Genomic DNA, 23,126 nt, shown 5'->3' on the forward strand with positions numbered 1-23,126 from the left:
ATTTGACTCTAGTGGTATAGATTACAATTCCATAAAATTCATAATATATGAGCAACTAGTGAATATAAAATTAGTTATCCATCTTACAAATTCATTGCTGGATAAGATCCTCCACAATATCTAGGGGGTAGTCCATGAACAAATACATTTGTCGACTGTAGGTTGCTGGGTATCCAATTTGCTGAACTATGGTTGATTTGCAGTATTTGGCAGACAGAAGAAAACTCCAAGGATTATCAAATAAATATTTATTCACAAAATAACTTATAATCAAATATACACAAATAAATTTTTAAATCAAAGGCTTGTTAATAACAAGATTGTATTCAACATATTAAAGCTCTGAAGCCATCCCAAAATGTTCTCTAGCAGTAGTAAGTGGTGGTGCAGTTAACAAGATTGTGGCATATTGTTATATGTTATGAGGTATTAATAAATACTATCAGCAACACTGCAGCTGTGTAAAGAATGAGTTACTAGGAGAACCTTCATACTGTAATTCACTCTACCGGGTATGTAATGTATTGTGAAATCATTGCAATTACATTTTAATCACTAGAAATTACTATTTTTTTCAGAGGACCACATAAAAAGGTTTATTGCATAAGTGTATGAAATATTAATGTGGGAAAACATTGACTGAAAATAGTGGCTTGTTTTTCATCTATGTTGACCCAAAAATATAAAATTCCTGTGTTAATTTTACTAATTAAACTACAAGCAGAAAATCTATTTGTATAGTTGTAGAATATTACAATGTGCAACTTTCAGTTCTATTTATCATCTTTATACAGTATAATGAAGTTAATATTAATGAAACTTGTTTGGGTTAAATTCAGATAAAGAAAACATAGTTTAGAATCAATTTCTACATGTCTTCCCTATTTTAGTCTATAAATTAACCTTGGGTATTACAAATATGACTAACACAATAAGTAATCCTTGTAAAAAATGAAAATATCAGTAGCCAACATTCCCATACAAATCATGCATACATAAAATATTATTGATCAAAGTACGTCATTTTGCATAACATGAAAAGTGATACATTAATGGCTATTATCTTGAACAACTTAGACGCATGTTCAATAGTTAACTTGTTGCATATAGATAAACCAAAATTTATTGATCAACTGTCTCAATGATTCATCTATAGACCAATCATATAAGTTTCCCTGATAGTACTGTGCATTCTAAGTATTGATGTCTTAAACACTCACATGAAATTTCACATACAGTATACAGTATGTACTGTACAGTACAGTATAAGATTATCCAGTGATGACCAAGTTAAGAGGCTTGAGGTTTAGCTTTGCACTCTTTATAAGGCATTGAGATTTAGCTCCTAATGTTGAATAAGTTCATTACTGACTCCAGTGTTTCATAAATTAAAATAAAAGATATAGTTAGATACTGTACCAAATTTTACATTGCACTATGAGATTTAAGACAATTTTTTTCTTTTAACTTTGCCTCTTTGAGTTATTAACATTAACTCAAGCATTTTTCCTATTTCTTTTTTATCCGAGATATAGAGAACATGAAAGCTGAAATTAATCACTAACGTGCACTGGCAAAATTGTAAACATATCAAAACTGTAAATGCAGTACGGCAATATCCACTTGTTAATCAGCGGTTCTACTGTGTCTGAGTCCCCAAGGAAATTCTGCATACTGTAAGGAATTTGCTCGTTGTCCAACTTGCCATCTCAAAACACTTCTCTCTGCTCAGTGACATCAATGTAGTTTACCTACTGAACAATAATTAATACTCAGCAGACAACAGGGCAAAAGTTATACATCAAGGAAGGCAGAGTCTTAGGTCTCCATCCAATATAAAATCATTGCTAGAAGACAACTACATGATGTAAACTTACTCTTCGTATATTATAATTTACTGCATATCAGTGAAATATCAATCACTAATATAATTACAGTACTGATGGATAAGCAAAGGAGATACAGCACCCACAAAAGTCCTGTTGCCTCTTCAGAACCACAATCTCTGAAATTCACACTAGTGAATCCGAAGCATTTATGGACAGAATACATGTAATGCACCAGTGTCTACTGCTTCAGGTTCATGAGTTTGACTCTCAGGGTTTGTGGAACAGCAGGAGAGGTGGCAGAACTTTTGTGGGTGACTGTATATAATGTATTCAGAAGCATCTGATGTTTTAAACAAAACCAATTTCTGATTAGCATGGTGGGAAAGCTGTAGCTGTTTTGAGAATGAGCCATGAGTATTGTGGCCACAAGCTGATATCAGTACCTATGTAAAGTGCCTAAAATGACATAAATAACGAACTCTATACATATTGGATATTTTCACCACTCGGCTCACTAGCTGTTCAGGCATTTGGTCTATCCAGTGTTAGAACAGGAGGAAACCTGTGATGTTTGGTTGGATCACAATGGATAACACCCTTCTTACATGTCCCGTGCCAAGCAGGCCTCGAACCCTTGACATATGGGTGAGACATGCACGTTACTGCTGTACTGTACTTAAAACTTGCAGGTTAGTGTTACCTAATCATCTTTACATTTTCTTCCCTTGCTTACTTATTTAATAGTGTCTGATAAAACCAAAGGGAAGAATAAAGAGGTTAATTTACTATTACAAAAATATATACCCATCTTAGATATTGAGAGGAAAAATCTTTAATCATTACTTAGAGGCATCCACAGTGGTCTTACATCAGTGTGATGATAACTGCTTATTAGTAAGTCAAGTTGAGATGGTTAACTATTAAACATATTTATGACTACATGCTGTAGATGCAGTAAACCCTCATTTAACCGACCTACAGTATATGAGGGGAGGGGAGGGTCGGAAAAGCTGTAAGTCAGATAATCGAGGTACTTTACAAAAAATTTAAAATATCTATGAAAATGATAAATATACGACAATTTTAAACTGGTACGTAGGTAATCAGCTGTGTAAGCGACCAGCGTGGGCGACATATTTGTTATTGTTCAGTGGTTGGTTGATGCTCTAACAACATTCACTTAAAATCCAATTATAAATTTATTTGAGCCCTAGAACAATGAGTGCTAAATGTGCATTTTGCAACACTGCTGGTTGTGGTCACAAAAAGAAGAGGAAAGTGTTAATTAGAAGTTAAATTAGATGTGGTAAAGAGATCTGAAGAAGGACACTGAGCTGTGGAGATAGCAAGAGCTGTTGGTTTGCAGCCTACACCTGTAGGTAAGAACAATTGGTGGAAATTTGTGGGTCGGTTATTCGAGGGTTTACTGTACAGAATTCTTCAGCACCGGTGAAACCAGCCATTTATACACCTTATTGATCATATAACATATAAACCTGTAATTAAGAACTAAAAATTCATGAATTGTGAACCTGTCCAGATGATCTTCAGGTCAAACTGTTACTGAACAAAATATCTTGGCTATTTTACTGTATATTACAGTTCTTGCCTCAGGAATACAGTACAGGGTATATAATTTGAATTATCTTTTACTCTAATTTGAAAATAAACTGTAAAACTTTCATATTATTTGTACACAACTTTCTAACATGAGTGCAAAGAGACTCACTGGCAATGCAATATTTTTGTAATAATACAGTACAGTGCTCAAAATTTCAGTTAAGGTAACATGACTAACCTTGTAAATATTCTAGTTTTCATAACAACATAAGTCTTTCCTAAAATGGAAGACAGAATACTGTATTATCTTGATGTTTTCAATACCCCTGAATTAACAATGTGCTAATTGTAACTGCCTGTCAGGCCTCACACTCAAACACATACTGTATTGCAAAGTCTTTACAACAAGACGTTGAAACACTTTGTTAATAACACAATAGTAACAACCTAAGTCTCTTACACTAACTCTGCACGGGAATATTACAAGCTGTTGTATAACCAGTAATAACTTGAATTTTTGCTTCATAATAGATATTATTTCTTCAAATCTGGATAAAGCAGAGCTTATGAATTCAGTATTAAAGAATGTTAAATATCTTTTTCTTGTTCATTCTCTGTTACACCACATTACCACTCAAAAAATTCCACCACTTGCATTAACAAATGACATAGCAGACATCTGGTACCATGTCCAGTTGAGGATCAAGTACATTGTTATGAATGAATGTATGAAATGTTAACACACTACTGATATGACCCAACCCTTTTTTGTAGCATGTTGTGGGATGGCATACTCACACCTAGTAGAGAAACTACTTTAAGCTTTAATTCTTTTCAAATAAACAGCCAAAAAAAATATAAAAAGCTTAACATTTATGTATAAAACACTACAAAAGACTTTACTCTTAATTTCTAATTACCTCCATTACGTGTGTACAGTACTGTACTTATAAAATGTAACACTTGAACATCTCGTAATATAAAAATGGTAGAAGACATCATATGTACAGTGGAAACTGGGCAGCAAACAACTGTTATTAAGAAGCAGTAGTAGCTGTGCTTTCCTCCACACCATCATGCTACTTTGAAAAACAGCTTTTACCTCTTATCTTCATATACTAATAATCTCTCTGTAATAGTTTTGCTAGATAATATCCACCCACATTTCTCAACATTAGAAAGATTGGCATTTGAATATAGAACTGAAATTCACTGATGATTATTGAGAGGGAAAAATGTATGTAAATTAACTAGATTTAAAGATTTCAAGGATATAAAAGAAATTTGTTTCATGAGGAGTATCCCTATAAACCTGTAGATCCTATTAGAACACTAATTCACTGAGCCACAGTACATACAGTATGTTCTATTCTCATCCAAAACAAAGTGGCTGAAAAAAGAAACATAACATAGCCAATTCTAATCTCTCAACATTCTGGAAGTTTCTGTTTGAATGCAAGTCTGTACGATTTCACCAAACAATTTGTTAATTCAGAAATAAGCTTTGAAAATGGTTGGTAGAGAAAAATATTATTACATAGAAAAATTATTAGCACATGAAACAAGCTCTAACCTTGACTAGATGCCACATGTTGTTTACCTGGAGTTAAACAAGCAATAAATTCTGAACACCCTCATTAAAATATCAGATCGTGTCTGTTACTGAATTCATCTGAGCTCAAAGGGAGGCAATATCATGTTTCACTAAAGTCTGTCCTCCCCATCAAGAATGATTGTGTTCACAAGAAGTATAGGCCATTCTTGTTGTGGTGCAGTTTCATAATATCTCATTAATGCATTTGGGGATATACTGTAATTATCTGCTAAGCAGAATTATTCTAGATCTTATTGCCAGAATATTCTTCAATATATGAAAACTTGTAAAGTTCAACAACTTACCACATAAAACAATTTGTACACATCAGTCATCAAATAAGTTTATCTAAAAGTATTTCCTATTATACAATTTACTGTACTGGTAGTATATGCCATCCTACATAACTTTTGTTAGTTTTTCTTTGACTGGGCTTCACTTCATTTACTCAGTAACTAAAACTCTCTCCTGATACGTACACAACAGCAAACTGTTTATTTCTATGGGTACGAAGTTCCTGGAAAATACTGTGTATGTTGAACCCGTAAGTTAATATTTTCACCTTCCTTACAAGAACAATTGGAATATATTCCAGACCCTAAACTTCTATTTCTCAACCCACTTGAAAGCTGAGACGTGGGCTACCCTAGTACTTTCCTCTATCTTTTCATGTGGTAATTAGATGATTCATTGGTTTCATGTTTACAAGCCACATCCTTTCCCTTTGCCATTTGTGTAGGCATTTCGTTTTTTGTTGTATCTTGGGGTGGGGGAGGGGGATCTTGTTCAGAAGCCATTGTAGCAAGTGCATGCATTCACAAATTCCAAGAGGAACTTTAGAAGCTGGTTCCCATCAAATTTATCACATGCTCAGTTAATACTCTATTGGTTAATATTTTTAGATTTACGTACAGTAATTGCATACAGTATTTTACTTTTCCCAATGCCACTCGAGGTATAAAGAAGTTTTCAGTGAATATTAAATTTATCTGCACATCAATAAGTACAACTTTTGTCCATTACGTCAAGCATCTTGTATGGTATACATTAAGTGTTAACTTTTATAGCTAGGAAATCAAGGAGTTACTGAATTTTAAAATTATTCTACATTATGGCATGATAAAATATAGCGACAGCAAAATTAGATGTTGCATATTTGCATAAGACAGAATACATAAAATATCCCTGAATTCTTTCACACCCATGATTATTGCATTCAGATGGAGCATAGGCCATGGATGCAATAATGTGGTGCACTTGAATCCATAACATCCTACACGTGTGTGTGAGGGGTAGAAGGATCGTGTTTCCAATGAAATTCCGAAATTCAAAATACATTGTTGCCTTTACAAAAATATTTTATTTCCATAACAAGCACTTCAGTGCCTTTTGTTTTACTAGAGAGTGTTGTGGTTACTGTATAAGATAACAAAATGTTAAGAGTATGATTTTACCTTTTTAAATGTGTAATGTGTCAATCTTTCCATATGCTTACTATGGGCAGTAATAAATTAAAAACCTTACATATATAGGATAGATTTCTCCAGGAAACCTTAATAAGATTCAGTAATGAAATTAAAAAGATATTCAAATTTCTTAATAAGAGTCACGGACAGAAATTACCTAGCAAAGTCAACAAGACTCATCTTCCATATTAAATTTAAAGCCTGAGAACCAAAATGTTCAAAGCTAGACTATGATGCACTGTTAACCTCAGGTCAACAATTCAGAAAAAATAGGTTATGTGATCCTAATGACACATTTGGCACATATAGAAAATGAATGAGAAAGAAACTCATATATTCGGTGTTGCCCTTTAACACACAACATTACAGTATTACAAAGTGCATCACGCCAAAACTATGTGAATGTCACTTAAAAGAGCTAAAAAAATTTATAGGGACAAGATAGACTTATGGTACTGTACTCCAAATACAATAATGAGTGAATACATCTGATTTTACTTTATTAGACATTTATCCCCTTTGCCTTTTACAACAAATTATGATTAACACATTTCTTCTAGATTTGGGATTACTACAACCATATCTAGGTATCAAATAATTTTATAATTTATTCAACCTCATTTTATAACCTTATTATAAGTGACACAATCTGAGTAACACTTCATATATGTTCAACACCTTTAAATGTATTCATTCTTACGTAATCTTGTTTCTATCATTAACCACGAATAAGGAGCAACACAGTTCCACTAGAAACATTATGGTCCTCAAGTGATCATGTTTCAGCCATTCTAGGCCATCCCTGCTGATAGCTTAATAAAAGTATGTATGTATGAGGGTCATAACACAAGTGACACACCTCAACCTATGAAAACAGTTGGGCATACTGTCACAGTGAAGACACTAGATGTCTGACCACATATGAAATGAAGATGTGATGAAGTTCACTCGGTGAAGTACCCTGTGAGAATGTAGGATGGCTGATATATGATTTTGTGTCAAGCTGAACTGTAAAAGGAGGGTTTCATTGTATGAGCCATTCTCAACCACTTATAATCCCTCATACCAAACTTTCTATGAAATATGTATAACTTTTACTTAAAATATAGATCAATCACTTCAGCACATGCCCCACTTAGTGGGCCATGTGATTAAAACATTTAGCCAGTTCCTGTGGCTTGAAGATTTTGTCAAAGTATTTACTTCTGCACAAAAATTCCAGGCAACAGATGAGAAACAGGCTACTGTATTTTTAATATGGTATGTTTGCTATTTATAGCTAAACTATATTCTATTTTGTGACTCATAAGTGAAAATGCAATATCTGCTGAGTTGTCAAAACAGCAGGTACAATAACATACAGTACTTTGTTGATTCCAGCATAAAAGATCTATAAGCAAGTATGTAATCTGCATCTACTTCAGCACTTGGAATATTATTATTAATATTACAGGACATACAATTAGACAATTAGCACTGTGAAAAATATCGGCACCTAAATATATCACTATTATCTTTGTTTTCCACAGGTCACAGTGTTGCTAAAAAAAATTCAATAACAATTAATAGTTATCTAAAATCCAGTTTACCAAAATTCAATTATCAATACATCAGACTGTACTATATATATATATATCTGTTAGTTCACACAAACAATAAATTAGTACAAGATCAAAACCTGATGTTAAAAATAATTATCATTCTGGTAAACTCATTGTGAAGAAGCGAGATGACGGTTTACCATCAGATCACATATATACTGACTTCTCATGGACGTCCAACTTCCTTCCAAATTCCCACTGCAGAGCATCTTGTGCTTTGCCAAGCTTCATAGCCTTAGGATACCAAGGCAACAAAATCCTCCTCAGTGAACAATGTTCTGCACGCAGCACAGGACCATAGCTGTAGTAACCTAGTGTAGAGCCAATGTTATAGTGCTAAAGTGTCCCTTATCAGTTTCTTGAATGTAGTTGTCGCTGATGGATTACTTGGAGCTGAGACACTGTAATTTACCTGGTGGGATAAAATAAGTACAGTAGAATTCTTATCAGGTTGTACTGCTAAACACATCAAATGAGTTTTGCACGTACAGTTAGGGCCTGAATTCCTGGAAACTTAGCAGTATCTGGCACGTCAGTACTTGAGGATCATTAGGTGAGGGTGAATGGAATTTTAACTTATTTTCTCAATTATTTATCTACATTATTTTTTTTTTTTTTACATTTTGTAGTTCCGACATTATATGTGATAAAAAGCAGCATTATTAGATATAAACCAATCATATATATACAGTATATATGACCCAAAAGTGTTCAGGGAATTTGGTCTACAACTGTACAATTAATTTTGTAAATCAAGTAAAACAAAAAGCAACTACTGTACTGTTTAGAACTGGACATTAGAGGCCTTCAAGTTTTTTCCTGACTTTACTGCTGGTTGGCTGAGAGTAAAACCAAATATGATGCAGTAATATCTCCATTAGCCGTTATCCTTCTTAACTGGAACTCTTCGATAGCCATTATGGAAATTTTCTCAGAAAATCATTCCCAAAGCCGGAATTGTCCGGAAAATTTCGGTTTTGGGAATGATTTCCCGAGGGGCACATTTTCTGAAAAATTCCAGGAAAATTTTCCCTGTACAATACCCAAAAAATTCTGAGGATGGGGGATTTTTTCCGGGTCTGAGAGATGAAAATTAGGTAAATTTTCCGAAAATACCGTACTGAGAATTTTTTACGGTACAGTGAGTTCTGCTATAACGCGTGTTTTGATAACGCGAATTTGCTCTAACGCGATTTATGAATTAGGAACGATATTTGTATAACGCGAATGCTTGTTTGCTATAACGCGAACGCATGTTTGCTATAACGCGATTTTTGCTTACTATTTCTCCAATTTTGTGGTATTAATTGTGAATATGGTAAAGAAGAATATCTCCAAGAAGTGTTCTGGTGATAGAATTCCCGGTGATGATCGTAAAAGAAAGGATATAACACTTGAAAAGAAGCTCGATGTTATCAACCTCAAAATCACCCTTCTCCCCCATCAAGTTACATTCATATTTTTTCAAGGTAAAGTGTTACATTTACTGTATGATTTCATTATTAGATATGAATGTAACATTTATTTAGACTGTGCTATCCTTTGTGTTAGGCTAACTACTAAATTTTTTCGATTTCGAGTAATCTGCACTTAACCCTATTTTCTCCATAAGCCCTGTTATTTCTATTACGCGATTTTCTATAACACGATATTTTACAAGAACACAATTATCGCGTTATAGCAGAACTACCTGTACCCGGAAAATTCCAGGGATGGGGTATATTTCTCTGGAACTTCCGAGAACATTTTTATATTTAACAGAAAATTCCGGGGACGAGGGATTTTTTCTGGCTTCGAGAGAGTCGTCTCATTACCCGGAAGTGCTCTGCACCAATTGTATAATAAGTTTCTCCTCGACTTGCGACAACCCGGACATATGACGGCCATGGTTGTATAAAATATTTTTCACATTACATATTTTTGAGTCCCGACGTATGTGATCGCGCTGTGTACTGACATTTTTTTATAATTCCCTTTAAAATGGCTGGCAAGCGTAAAAGTGAGAGTTCTCGAGGTGCTTAGAAGAAAAAGAGACACCCATTTTAGTATTTCTATGTATTATTTTCGCCTTTTCGACTTACGACCTGGTTGTCGGGACGGAACCCCGTCGTAAGTCGAGGAGAGACTGTATACAGATTCTTTGTTCATTCACTGTGATTCAATTCTATATCCCATTGAAGATGTGTCCTACTACGGTGTTTCCCTTCCCTAACAAGCCCCTATGATATACCAATTGGTGTGTAAGTTGTTTTCCCAAAAACAATATTATCTCCATCCACAAAATCCACTCTTCACTGTGCTTTCCAATCATTCAAACACACTGCTTCTCCTTGGATGTCCATTACTCTCCCATTTAGTGCTCCCACCTTTCTCCCACTGTCCTCCTCTCTCTCTCACTCTCTCTCCTCTCCACTTAATATGTTCACACTACCTCATGAGATAAAACTATCACAACTTACCTTAAAGAGAAATGGCTGAACATCTGAGTAAGTTGTGTCATAAATTAGATCTATTTCTGCCTGATTTGGAGGTGAAGGGATATAATCATGCCGATTCAAAGTGTCAGTTATGTGCAGTAATCTCTCCCCAAGAGATTCTCCAACTTTCTCTCGCCATATCTGTCTCTCTGTGGAAAATAAACCCAATTAATTTTCACACAAAAGAAACAGTTTTAGGGATCACAATATTTCTGTTGGATATACAAATAAAAATGTATTTTCATAGTTATTGTATACCTACTGCAACCTTCCTTATGTGAATTTGTAATGCATGGCGTGAAATGCGGCAGCAGTACCCCTCCCATAGGGGGGCCAGTTGCCAGCTAGTGAGTCAGTGTTGCTGTCCTCATGAAGGTTCATGTATATAGGTATTTGTAAATGGAACACGATTTTCACCGAAAAACATTATTTATTATTTTGTTTTGAGCATGTAGCATAACATATTTTCATTATACTGTGTGCATTTCAACTTGCTGTGATAAATATTGGTTCGTAAACTTATGAGACAAAAATAACATCCTTACCCGTAACAACAAATGAGTGGACCTGTACGCAGAAAACAAACAGTTATTTAATATTTTATGTTTTACCAAGAAACAACCTATTTTCATCATACAGTACAGTAATATGTGGGTTTCAACTCACTTTGATGAATATTGACTAGTAAATTTAATATTCTTACCAAAAAAAGAAGATATGTCCACTGTATACAATACAGTACTGTATAGTAAAATATAACCACCTCACCACCAGAAAAAATATACCATTTTCAATGTTGGTGAATTTTCCAGGGTAACTATGGAATACTTCCATGCATCGACTGTGGCTCTCCAACGCAACACATTGACGGCAGAAAAAAAAATGAACGAGTCGCCCGTCAGTTGTGAGAAAACGTAAGGAAAACAATTGTACAGTAGGCTCTCGCCAATAACATCTAATAGGTGCCTGAAAAACGCCGTTTTTAGCGAAAACGTTATTTGTGTGACATTGAAATACATGTAAAAAGGGTTTATTGGTGCTGCCGCCCCAAGAATTTCACCCATTTATTCCCCTTTGAAGCCCTGTGTAACACTTTTTGTTTGCCGAAATAAAAAGATTTGTTATTCAATCATCAGAATAAAGAATTTGAGTAATATAACACTTACCCGTAGCTTGGGGGAGTTTTTGAGGTGCTTGGTGTGTTTATTGTTCCGTGGCTGGGCATGGAGGCTACTGCGTCGACCCGTGCTGGCCTCTCGCACCCCGTTCACACACTTCCGCTAACATTTCATCAAACCCCGCAAAGTCAAAATCTTCAGGCATTTCCCCAATGTCATCAATGTCTTCATCAACTTCAATCTCTCTCTGTTGGTCTTCCTCGGCTGGCCGGCGTTGTGAAAGAAAGCGAGTGATGAGTGACTGCTGCCGGGCATTCACTCGCTCGTTGTACTGCGTCTGGTATTTCCTTGAAATAGATTCTATAATTCCAATCACGTGCTCCCTTTCACCTGATTCACTCTCAATGTCTTGGATCATCTCTTGAAGGCTGGTAAAGACACCTAATAAGAGTGACAGCTTCTGTGTCGTCACTTTCCTCTGCTCGGTCTCCCCTGCATCACTCGCTGCATCACCACTCTCACCACCTTCTTCATCCTCCAGGAGATCCTCGACGTCATTTGTGTTACCTTCTTGCATCATTTCTTCTAAATCTTCCCGAGTCACTTCTTGAAATCCTGGGGCTGGGATACTGCAGATGGTTTCCAACACTTGGTTCATTAACTCTGCTGGCTGCTGTCTCTTCGTCTCGGCAGACTTGAGTTGTGGCAGGAGTGCCGACCAGGCATGCCTAACGGTTGCTTTCGTAGTATTTCCCCAGGCTTTTACAAAGAAATTGACTGCCTGGCGAATGTTCTAATTTTTTCAGAAGGCAGTAACAGTCATTGTGGAGGTTGAAGGTATGCTAGGAGGAGGAGTGGAGGCTGTGAGTGAGCCAGGCGGAGTAACGGAGGCTGTGGGCGAGTCATGCGGAGCAGCGGAGGCGGTGTGTGAGCCAGGCGGGGTAGCGGAGGCGGCGAGGGGTGGACCCTCCTCCTCCTCGCTACTGCTCACAGTTTCAGCAATTTCCTTCACTTCTTCTTGCTTATCAGTTTCCTTCCTCATCTTGTCATGGATATATTTGTAGAATAGCAACTTTACATTCGCTATGATTTCTTGGTCTAGTGGCTGTATTTTGGAGGTTGTCTTTGGTGGTAGAAACACAACCTCAACGCTAGGGTGACGTCCTACTAGAAATCGTGCATGACTGGGGGCATTGTCTAGAGAGAGCACCACTTTGAAGGCTACATTCTTCTTCCGGCAGTATTCTTTGGCATCCTTAACAAAACAATCATCAAACCACTTCTTTGATAACTCCGTGGACATGTAGCCTTTATTTGTCTTTTCCTAGTAGACATTCAGTTTGGACATATCACATCCCTTGTAAGTTCTTGGTCTTTTATATTTGTAGATCACCAGAGGCTTCATGAGGCAGTCACCTGAAGCATTACAGGTTAGGACACTAAAGTGATCCTTTGCCATTTTCACACCTTTTGCATGTTTTTCTTTCTAAGATATAAATGTTGCTTTAGGGGAATTTTTCAAAACAACCCGGTCTCATCACAGTTAAAAATCTGATCCAGGTTATAACCTCCCTCTTGAATGATTTGATTGGCAATTTCAGGGAAGGAATCTGCAGCCACTAAGTCAGCAGACAAAGCCTCACCCTGATACTTTGCATACTTTGTGCCACTTTTAATCTTAAACTTATGCAGCCACCCTACTGAGGCATTGAAAGGAGGGGGAGACTTAATGTTTTTCTTTCGAGCTACAGCAGCGTACAATACCCGTGCTTGATCTCGTATCTGAGGGCCGCTAACACTTGCACTGTCTTTCATTCTACAAGCTAACCATTTCACAAGAAAATGCTCTGTTATCACTAACAACCTGTTTCTATCACTTTTATCATTCACGGCTCACCTTGCATTTCCATCACTACCGAAATATTTCTTAGCCAGCGCAATGCTCTTCTTGGTCTCCTCTAAGTTCCTCTTAATATTTCGCACTGTAGACTCAGGACAGTTCAATTTCCTCACAATATCAATGTTCTGTGCACCACTTTCAATGAGCTTAACAATCTGTTCTTTATCCGTGACCGAGTAGGCACGCTTCTTGTGGCTTTGTCTCTTAGCTTTGGGGTCTATTTTTTCATTCACTTTAAAAGTTCCCGGGCATTCAGGCGGCAAATCACTCCCTCCACCACCTCCCCCAGACCCATAGGCAAAAACACGGAAGCCATTGTTGATCACCGACCCTCGCAACCACTGGTTATAGAGGCGAAAATCTCACGTGGGCGCAGCGCTGTATTCCACAGAGCGTGTGTGAGAGTGAGAGTGAGGCAGAGCGGACAACTACATCATCAACATGGTGGCCAAACAAACGCTATCATTGATGCGCTCAGACGCTTCCCGCGAAATCTAATCTCCGTTATTCAAGAGAATCCAGACGTTATTATTGAAAATGGGTATCTATTGTAACTTACCGTTAATGTCGAAAACGTTATTATGGAAGTCGTTATTGGCGAGATCCTACAGTATGGTACTATATAATGTTAAAGTCCTTCCAACAGACAAAAAGCAGTTACAGTACTAGTTCTGTACATTCGATAAAAAACACTCGCATATGTACCACATTTACCAACAGAAACAGTCTACGACTCTATATCCATCCTAACAACTTATGCAGTACTGTACCGTATTCCACAAAATCTAGAGGATTACTATGCAAAATTTCCCAAGCTAACAATGGCTGAGACTAATCCATGTCATTAGGTAACCTTCCAGTTGAAAACAAAACTCTTAAAATATGATCCTGGAAATAGGATTTATTACTCAGTCAAAAGATAATGTGCTAAGCCATCACATCAGCTATGTACATCTCATTCATCACTTGTCATAACCTCTTTTAATGTGGTTATCTGCTATATTATGATTTTATCTTTGACAACAGTTTAAAATCATCGCCATATTACAGTATACTGCGACCATAAAGTTAAATAAATCTGAAATATGATCATAGTTTTTTACACCTATACTGTATTTGCCAACAAAACAGACTATTTCTAGACTTTCATGCTCAACACAGTATAAGGTACAGTACATACAGTATCACCCCCTCCTCAACTCATTTCCCGTCTAAGCTGCTAATTCTTCTGTTACGACAATTTTATGATTTTAAATTGTGGAAAAACTCTGCTGCATCCTCTATAATTTACAATACAGTATTTCTAAGAGTTATGGCTAGGTTAGAATTAAAAAAAAATGTGGTAATCTTAATAAAAAAATGTTTGGCTTAGTTTTTACAATGTTTTCAGAGAAACTGCTCATCTAAAGTTGTTATTGAAATGAATGCACCTCCTTACCATGTTCATTATTCAGAGACACCACATTAACTCTTAACGTCCAAACTTCCCAAGGAATACTTTCTGTTGCAAATGGCCATCTGCCACGTTTTCGTTGGTAAAATTCTAAGGCAACCTGGAAAACAAAAACATCCGCATGGTAATACGTATTCTTAAAACAAATACCAGTATAAATAAAAGCTTTGGAATTTCAAGATACAGGTATCATATAAGCCACCACAATATCTGTAATGGTTCAAAAATTATTTTATATTACTGTACATATATTAAATATGAAACTGCAATTTAAGGGTCTCTCCTGAGGGGTGGACCATTAATTCCTTGATAAACACTGGAAAATCTTTTACAAAAAGGCACACCTGAAAGTATATTGAAAGGGTAATGAAATGCTGAATATACTGGATGATTAGTTAGGTTAGTGTGTTTAATCATCGGGTGAAATAAGTTTGGGGCTCTTCTAAAGGTGGTCCAAACTTACAATGCAAGAAAATCTACATGTATACCGGTAATGTATGGCTGCGGTCTACTGTGAACTCTCGCATTCTGCCAAATATTATGGGCATTCTGACACATGCTACACCACATGTACAGTCTCATTCAAGATTCTTCGAACACTGCTGGCAACTCAAGGCCATTTGTTTACAATAGTACGTAGTACCCTGTACAGTATAGTCTCGATTTATGCGGATTTCCTTTACGCGTTTAGTCATTTACGCGGCACCTGGCCAGACCGGCAATTATTAGTTACGCGGTACATTCCATCATTTACTCGGGAAGCGGCGCGGGCAGGGTGCGCACTAGGTCACCTAGTCAACAAAATATTACCGAGTACTTCACCTGCCACCCACCACAGCCAGCCCAAGTCAGTGATAGTGAGGATATGGACTTTGAGGGGTTTGACAAAGAGGCCCTGCAAGCCTCTGTGGTGGATAGTGATACAGGTGATACAAGTGAGGGCCAATAATCTGTCCTCTGCCTCGGAACCAACCCCCCATCCCCGTGTGCCCAACCATCTCTTCTACTAACCTAAGTGTTAAAAAACCTAATATTAATGATATTTCTCTTAAATATTAATTGTGTGTGCATACCATCATAAAATTAAGATGTTATTTTTACTACAACGTACGTATTGTTGGAAAAAGGGGTAGTCTGGGGGTCGGCCCAGTCTCTACTTCAATTAATCCCATATGTTCTGTTATTTCGTTTCCGCATTTCTCGTTTTACGCGGACCTCCACGGGTTTAATTGATCGCGTAAACCGAGACTATACTGTATAATATAATTCGAAGGAACAAAGCCCAACCACTAATTAAGCAATGGGGAACTAAGTAACCAATCACCGATAACTTTTACAGTAATTCATAATTTTTACTACGTACTATAGTAAACAAAATGCCTGGAGTCTCAGCAGTGTTTGAAGAATCTTGAACGAGACTGTACCATATACTGTACTGTATATGATGAAGGAAAAGCCATTTCCAATTAAGAAACTGGTAGGTCTTGCCATAGTATCAATAATGGTAAATGCAGAACTATAATACAGCAGATCAGAGGGCGGGAGACAGACCACAGAACACACGTTGAATTGCTTTAGAACACTACTGTACTGTATGTTTAAAATAGGGAGAAAATAAGGAGCAGAAACAGTTGTACATACACACTGTTTCCTTTGGTACCATAATTAATACAAGTGGAAAACTTTCAGATATTCACAATTTTACCAATCTCACACCATGTAGAGACAATAATGAAAATGTAAATCATTACACATTGGGTTCTGTGCATAATACAGTATTTGAAATTTTTATGTAAATAAAACCCCTCAGAATGGAAGTTAAGTCAATTGACTTTTTATGTTATCCTCAGATTTCTATTACATTGTACTGTACTTTTATGATATATTGTTTTTACTCACATTGTATTTATGTACAGTATTGTACAGGAGATTAATTCCCAATCCATCACCTAATTACTGACTTAATCAGAAAATATTCTGCAGTAAGCACAATCCTCTAGTGTGATATACTGATTAGACAAACTGACATACTGTACCTGGCCACTGGGTGGAGCATCAGGTGCTCTTATGGCTTCACAGAAGCTACTCACGTCACGACGGATGCTCTTGTCCAGCTCCTCTGATGAACATCGTACCTATTATGATAATATTTTCATTGTGAAAGTTGTTTGAAAATTGTATTGGTGCACAAATATTTTATATCTTTATCTTTTCATTTAATAAAACATATACCGATACCTATACTGTATAGTCGTATAAATTGTAAAGGTATACCGATACTACTGTCAAACTGTATACACTAAGTCAACTACTGTATTTATGTTGTAGATGTGTTTCTAGAAAACAGGATGTTAGGTAAAAATAATGTATGGTAACTGTGTGTGGTACTTTCCAAAAGACTTAACTGTTGTAAAAGGGGATGCATTGCAGGGAAGTAAATTTTTACCGTACTTCAAGGGTAGTACAGTATAGGGTAGTATTATTATAAGCCTAAATAATCATAATTAATACTGTACCATATATGAACACAAAAGTACTGTACTTTAAGAATTTATAATGCTATTAAATTATGGACAGTGAGATTCTTGTTGCAAGGCTGTGTACAGGAACTCTGGCATGCATCATACTCTCTCAGCTGATGCAATATGCCAGGTGAGTCAGGCTACAGCCTGGTGCTAGAGATGTAACCAACAATATTATCCTGTACTTAAATGCTTATAATGTTTTCTTGACTATTTTCCCTTAATTTTTTTTTACAATTAACCTGGAATATAAACAATTCAAGTTAGATTGTTCAATTGCTACACATTTATCAAAGGAAGCAAAGGTGAACAACAAATATACTAAGGATATAACAACATAGGTGATTGCAGCGGGCTAACATTACCTATAATTCTATAATTACATTACTGTATACAGTAAACCCTCGATAACTCGGCATTTCATATAACTTGGAATGGATATGGTCTCGGAATGTACTAGTATAACTCGGGAAATGCTGTGATATATAAAATTATCTGGGAAAATCTCGGCATATCTGGCCACCTATATTACCTACCATGCATCTGTGTCACCTACTAAGATGCTTCATTCTTCGCCTGCAGTGCTGGTAAGTGTTACCTTTTTACATTTCGTAATTACATGTACACATCTATGAGTTGATAATTTTTTATTGTTGTATTTATGTAGGAGGGGGGAAGTGCCTCGATAAGTTGGAATTTGGGATAACTCGGTAAGGCCAGAGCCCCATATGTGTCGAGTTATCGAGGGTTTACTGTACGGGATAACATAAGGCCAACAAATTAATTCAAGAATGTTTTCAACAGCAACAGAATGTCCCACCAAATTGTAAACCGATCTATCTAATTCTTAGAAAGATATCGAGCAGAAATCGAATCTGCCTTGGATGGACAGACAAACAACATCACTATATGCTCAAAAGCTCTAGTTGAGGGAATAATTCTTCTCTAAACCCATAGAATCAGATGTTTTCTTTTTAATAATGAACTTTTTCATATCCAATTAAGATTTAAAAAACTGATCTACACATTATTTTCCTAACACTGTATCACTGTCATCAACAATGAAGTGTTCAGAAATCAACTTTAAATGATTAAATGCGAGCATTTCACAAGCCTTTCTTAGTAATGTTAAAAATCAACTCTAATACAGTACTCTTATTTCCTTTACCTGTTGAAAAGCAGCAATCAACTTTCTTTTAGCCCCAAATTAGTCAATACCAACACACACTGAACAACCATGGTGGCTATTATATCCTCCCATGACCTCACCTTTACTTACATAAGTGAAATCAATGAAATCGCAGTCCACATCTTGGAAACCAATGGTGCCAACAGCATATGTGTCATCATTCTTGTAGTGGAACTTCCCTGTGGTTCGGTGAAACAGTAGTGTGTGGAACAGACTTAATACTGCTTCATCCACCTGTCTACCCTCCACGTCCTGAAGAGAAAGAGGACATTCCTTTTTATACCCTTTAAAAATATGGAATAGGCCACCAGAGAGAGTTAATCACTTGTTTACCAGGCAAGGGGTTAGCATGCCACACCAATCATGTCCAAGTGAAACGTTAACTTATTGTGGCTTCAAGAAACTTTCTAACTAGCTAATAGGCGTTGGAATACTGTGCATTATTTTGGAATGATAGGGTAATTTTATTGTTAACACTGTAGTAGAACGTCGATGGAACACGAGATACGTTCCAAGAGAGGTCGCTTTAAACCGAATTCGCACTAAATCGAAGTGTTGTTTCAATGGAATAATTTAGTTTGGTAATTAAGAAACACGAAATACTGAAAAGACTGAGAGTCTACCCAGATGCATCTCACCCCATCTCCTAGAATTAACAAAACATTGTTTTTTGTAGTACAGTATGCTAAAACAAACTCGTAAATCAACACCGCTAAAATTACGGGACGCGAAATGGTCTGTTTACTAGCGATCAGCTGATATGAGAGGGTGGTCCTGCTGACGCTAACCACCTCTCGTCTGACTCGCCAATCACTTTCACTTTCCTCTCAACTTATTTTTTAACTAGACCAGCTCATCACTGTCCAAATTGGTGCCCCAAACTTGAAGCACTATTTCCTCGTTGCAGTGCTTCCAGCACCTTGATTTTTTGCTCCAGTGTAATCACTTGCCTAGATTTTTTGGTCTTTGGGGTAGTTAATGATGTAGTAGCTGGCCTCTTGGACATAGTGGCGATGGTTGATGCACATGGTAGAAGGAGATAGTGTCACACAATATGTCCGTTCACTGGAGCGTCAGCACGAGAACTGAGGATGCATGAGGGTGTAGGAGGGTGGCGGGTAGCCGTGAAGCATGCCCAGAGACGCGTCTGGTGCAAAATTTTAAATAGTGTTTATTTCCATATGACACGCCAGATTGACTCGCGTAAAATAGGAAAGATTCACCTTAGATTAATACATTGTCCTTAATTGTGGGTGTCGCTTTAAATCGATAATTTTAAATTGAATCGCTTTAAATTGACGTTCTACTGTACAGGCATTCCTTGATTTACAAAATGGTTCTATTCCTGAAAACCTCTCATAAATAGATTCTTTTTGTAAATTGGATCACATTTTCCAAAAGACTCCCATTATAAAAGCTGAGATGTTCCTACAAAATATTTATTACCCAAAACAGCGTAAAAAGCAACAAAACATGTTTTTAACCAACATTTTTTTTTGCACAGTGATCAAAAGCCAATAATAAACACAATTAGCGAAGTAATGTACATGCAATACAGAAATAATTTTATACCTGTACTTATGAGAAACTGGATAAAATGTTTAACTAAGTGAACAATATGAAACATTAAACCGATATCTGTAACAAATATACAGTACTCTGTAATGTATAACTGTAGTATTGTACAGTACAGTATTGATTTTCAATTTACAGTTGGAGATACTGTATATACATACAGTACTCTCACAAAAAACAACAACGGAATATCACACTCGACACCTGATGAGTTACTGCATCATCTTAAATTCCTGCTGTTATGTTTAAAAGGCACAAATGCTGTTCGTCAGTCGGCCGACGCTAAGCTCACTGTCTCCTGTGTTGACGGCAATATCCACACTGCCAAACTTTTGTTAATTTCCACATTTTCTCTTTAAACTGTTCACCTTTATTGTACAGTACACAATTATGATATGAAATTCAGTACTGTATAAGAATATAGAATAAATTTCTTTCATCTAATTTACCATATACTACTGTATTACATAAGAGTTAGGTTCTTTTAGTTACCTATCCCGTATTTTCTTTCTGCTTCAAAGGCCTGCCCACCTTTGGTAAGGTCAAGACTGACAGAGTAGGAAAGGTCATAACTCAATAATTATACTGTATTGTACATTTCCCCAAATTTCAAATACTGTATCACTTCCATATTCAGCATTGAAAACTACATTAAAAACATGTTGCCTTTCATGCTAAAATTTTTTGCTGGTGTTTGCAGAATGAATTACCCAGTTTAGTACCAGAGCAGAGCATACCATAGGCAGGAAGAGTTAGTGGTAAAAATTCATCAATGCCCATAATGGGAAATTAATAACCAAAATAGAATTTTAATAAAATTTTCACGGTGATTTAAAAGAATATAACTTTCATTTTTGTTGCCGATTTATATTTATGGTGATATAACAATGATTTGCAGGGCTTTGAAGATGAGGAAAATGTAGGGTTAAACACTAAAAATTAAAAAACAATTAAACCTTTGAAAACCTGACCTACTCTTTCCTAACCTACAAAAAGTCCAATGGAGGAGCAATAAATGATTCTCTTCTTGTTTCTGGTGTTCATCATGATGAAGCCATAACATGAATGAATATTTCCAGGGGAAATTTTTGAAAAATGCATAATTCTCTCATGAGTAAAAGTACTGAACTCTTATTGATCGAAGCTGATTATGTGAAGGTCACATGAAAGAGATTTGAATATAATATCCCACAAAAATGTTTTTAGTGAACTTAATATCCATCAATATTGTTGTAACCTGATTTTGTCTATATAACAAACTTTCTGGAGAACTAGTAAACGTGTGGTTGTGTACGAAACCACTGTCATTGGTAGTGGTAAAGGGGTCATCAGCAATGAAAATTATAGCCATACTCTTTCAAATCACCTGAAAACCATAAGAAAAACTAATCGTAATTTCTGAGAACAGCATTACCACCGAAAAGATTTGTTCAATTTCATTCATGTTTTCCACATGTTCTTATCATTATAGTAGGTATTTTAAGAGACGAACTTTTAATTAAAATATACCTTTTTAAAATTTTAATTTTTCTTCTACGATCATAAATCACCTGTAGTGGGCATGGCATGAAGAATGAGGGAAATTGAGCCTATGACACTAAAATAGTGCCTCTACGTGCCTTGTACATGATTCCGCCTCAAAATCTGCCAAGTCACTAGATGTCATCTGTTTGTTTACAACCGAGCCATCGTTCACAGCGTACCGTCAAGCCCACAAAAAGGGTAAAATTATACCATTGCGCTTCAACAAAGTTGCTTTCACTGGTACCAGATATCATAATTATGTACTTTATGTTTAATAAAGTGAGGGGTCTTGAGGGCAGAGCCCCACCTAGGAAGTTAGGTAAATGTCTTTGGTTGGTTGCGTGGTAATATTGCAGTAAACAGCAATCACAGAATTTCGGAAATTCACTATACCTAATCGATAGAACTATTTTTTCTTTGATAATTTTCTAATATTACATTAGGTTAGGTTAACACATTTTTTTATCAGATTCTTTGGTTGCTGTAATCTGCAATTTTACCAGTTAAGTCAGGTTCTATTGGGTTGTAATTAATATTGCCTCTTTTAAAATACACACTACAATAACGAATCTTGAATGAGTTAGCCATTTTAGTGATGATTTATATATATCTCAACTGAGGCTATTAACAGCCCAAGAGATTGATAACAAGGCAACATACTTACTGTACCCTAGTTCAGTGATGGTTTGTCTTTAGTCATTAGGACCATTACGGGCCCAGTGAATGAAAACAAATCAGCCACTAAATCTAATGTTCACATGGGACTAGGTACTACTATTTGTATATAAGCACATACATGAAATTCCAAATTCTACTTGTAACATTGTACACCAGTTTTACAATAACAAAGAATGGTGGCAGATTAAACCACATTACACCTGTTCAACTAATGCTTGACTCAACTTTTCCTCTGGTACCCTAAACGTTAGCAGTTACCTTCCTTTTCCAAGCTCTCCATTCACTTTCTAAATCACATAATATATTTAGTAGGTCTTTGGTGTTTAATACTCATCATCAACAACAATAAATATGTATAGAGTAAATATATAGGGCATATAAACCTACCAGTTCCAGGACCTGCGTGTTGGCGTTCATTTCTGGCTTTGTTTTGATGTGCGTCGAGAGTCAGCTGATGATGACGTCACTCACCGCCGGGTTTAAATACCTTATCAAGTGAGGTTAATAATAATGGTATTCATCCTTTTAGCAAACTTTACCTTGGCACAATTGAAGAAAATTAATATATTTTAAGTTAGTATAGGAGACGGTATTAAATGCTACATAAACTATTCCACTGGTGTTAGTCGCCCTATTTAAA

General features: G+C 36.2%; 1 protein-coding gene across 1 annotated transcript; it reads right to left on the bottom strand.

Annotated features, from left to right (window-relative positions):
- Nucleotides 1-233: 233 nt before the first annotated feature.
- Nucleotides 234-22,964, bottom strand: LOC121877592 (autophagy-related protein 101-like). The gene is made up of 6 exons (XM_042383386.1): nucleotides 22,874-22,964; nucleotides 18,800-18,961; nucleotides 17,035-17,133; nucleotides 14,984-15,098; nucleotides 10,510-10,676; nucleotides 234-8,462 (listed from the first exon to the last, which is right to left on the bottom strand). Exons 1-6 carry the CDS (start codon nucleotides 22,901-22,903, stop codon nucleotides 8,379-8,381), a joined length of 657 nt encoding a protein of 218 aa, XP_042239320.1. The 5' UTR covers nucleotides 22,904-22,964; the 3' UTR covers nucleotides 234-8,378.
- Between the last annotated feature and the right edge of the window lie 162 nt (nucleotides 22,965-23,126).

This window comes from Homarus americanus, unplaced genomic scaffold, assembly GCF_018991925.1.
Source record: "Homarus americanus isolate GMGI-L3 unplaced genomic scaffold, GMGI_Hamer_2.0 scaffold54332, whole genome shotgun sequence".
Classification (NCBI taxonomy): Eukaryota; Metazoa; Arthropoda; class Malacostraca; order Decapoda; family Nephropidae; genus Homarus; species Homarus americanus.

What these genes read in the sequence shown, in the direction of transcription:
- LOC121877592 (XM_042383386.1), bottom strand. Translation starts at nt 22,903, where the DNA reads ATGAACGCCAACACGCAGGTCCTGGAACTG. An exon ending in ACACGCAGGTCCTGGAACTG is followed by an intron (nt 18,962 to 22,873) that starts GTAGGTTTATAT and finishes CTTTCTCTTCAG; the next exon opens with GACGTGGAGGGTAGACAGGT. An exon ending in TTCAGCCATTTCTCTTTAAG is followed by an intron (nt 8,463 to 10,509) that starts GTAAGTTGTGAT and finishes TTATCCCACCAG; the next exon opens with GTAAATTACAGTGTCTCAGC.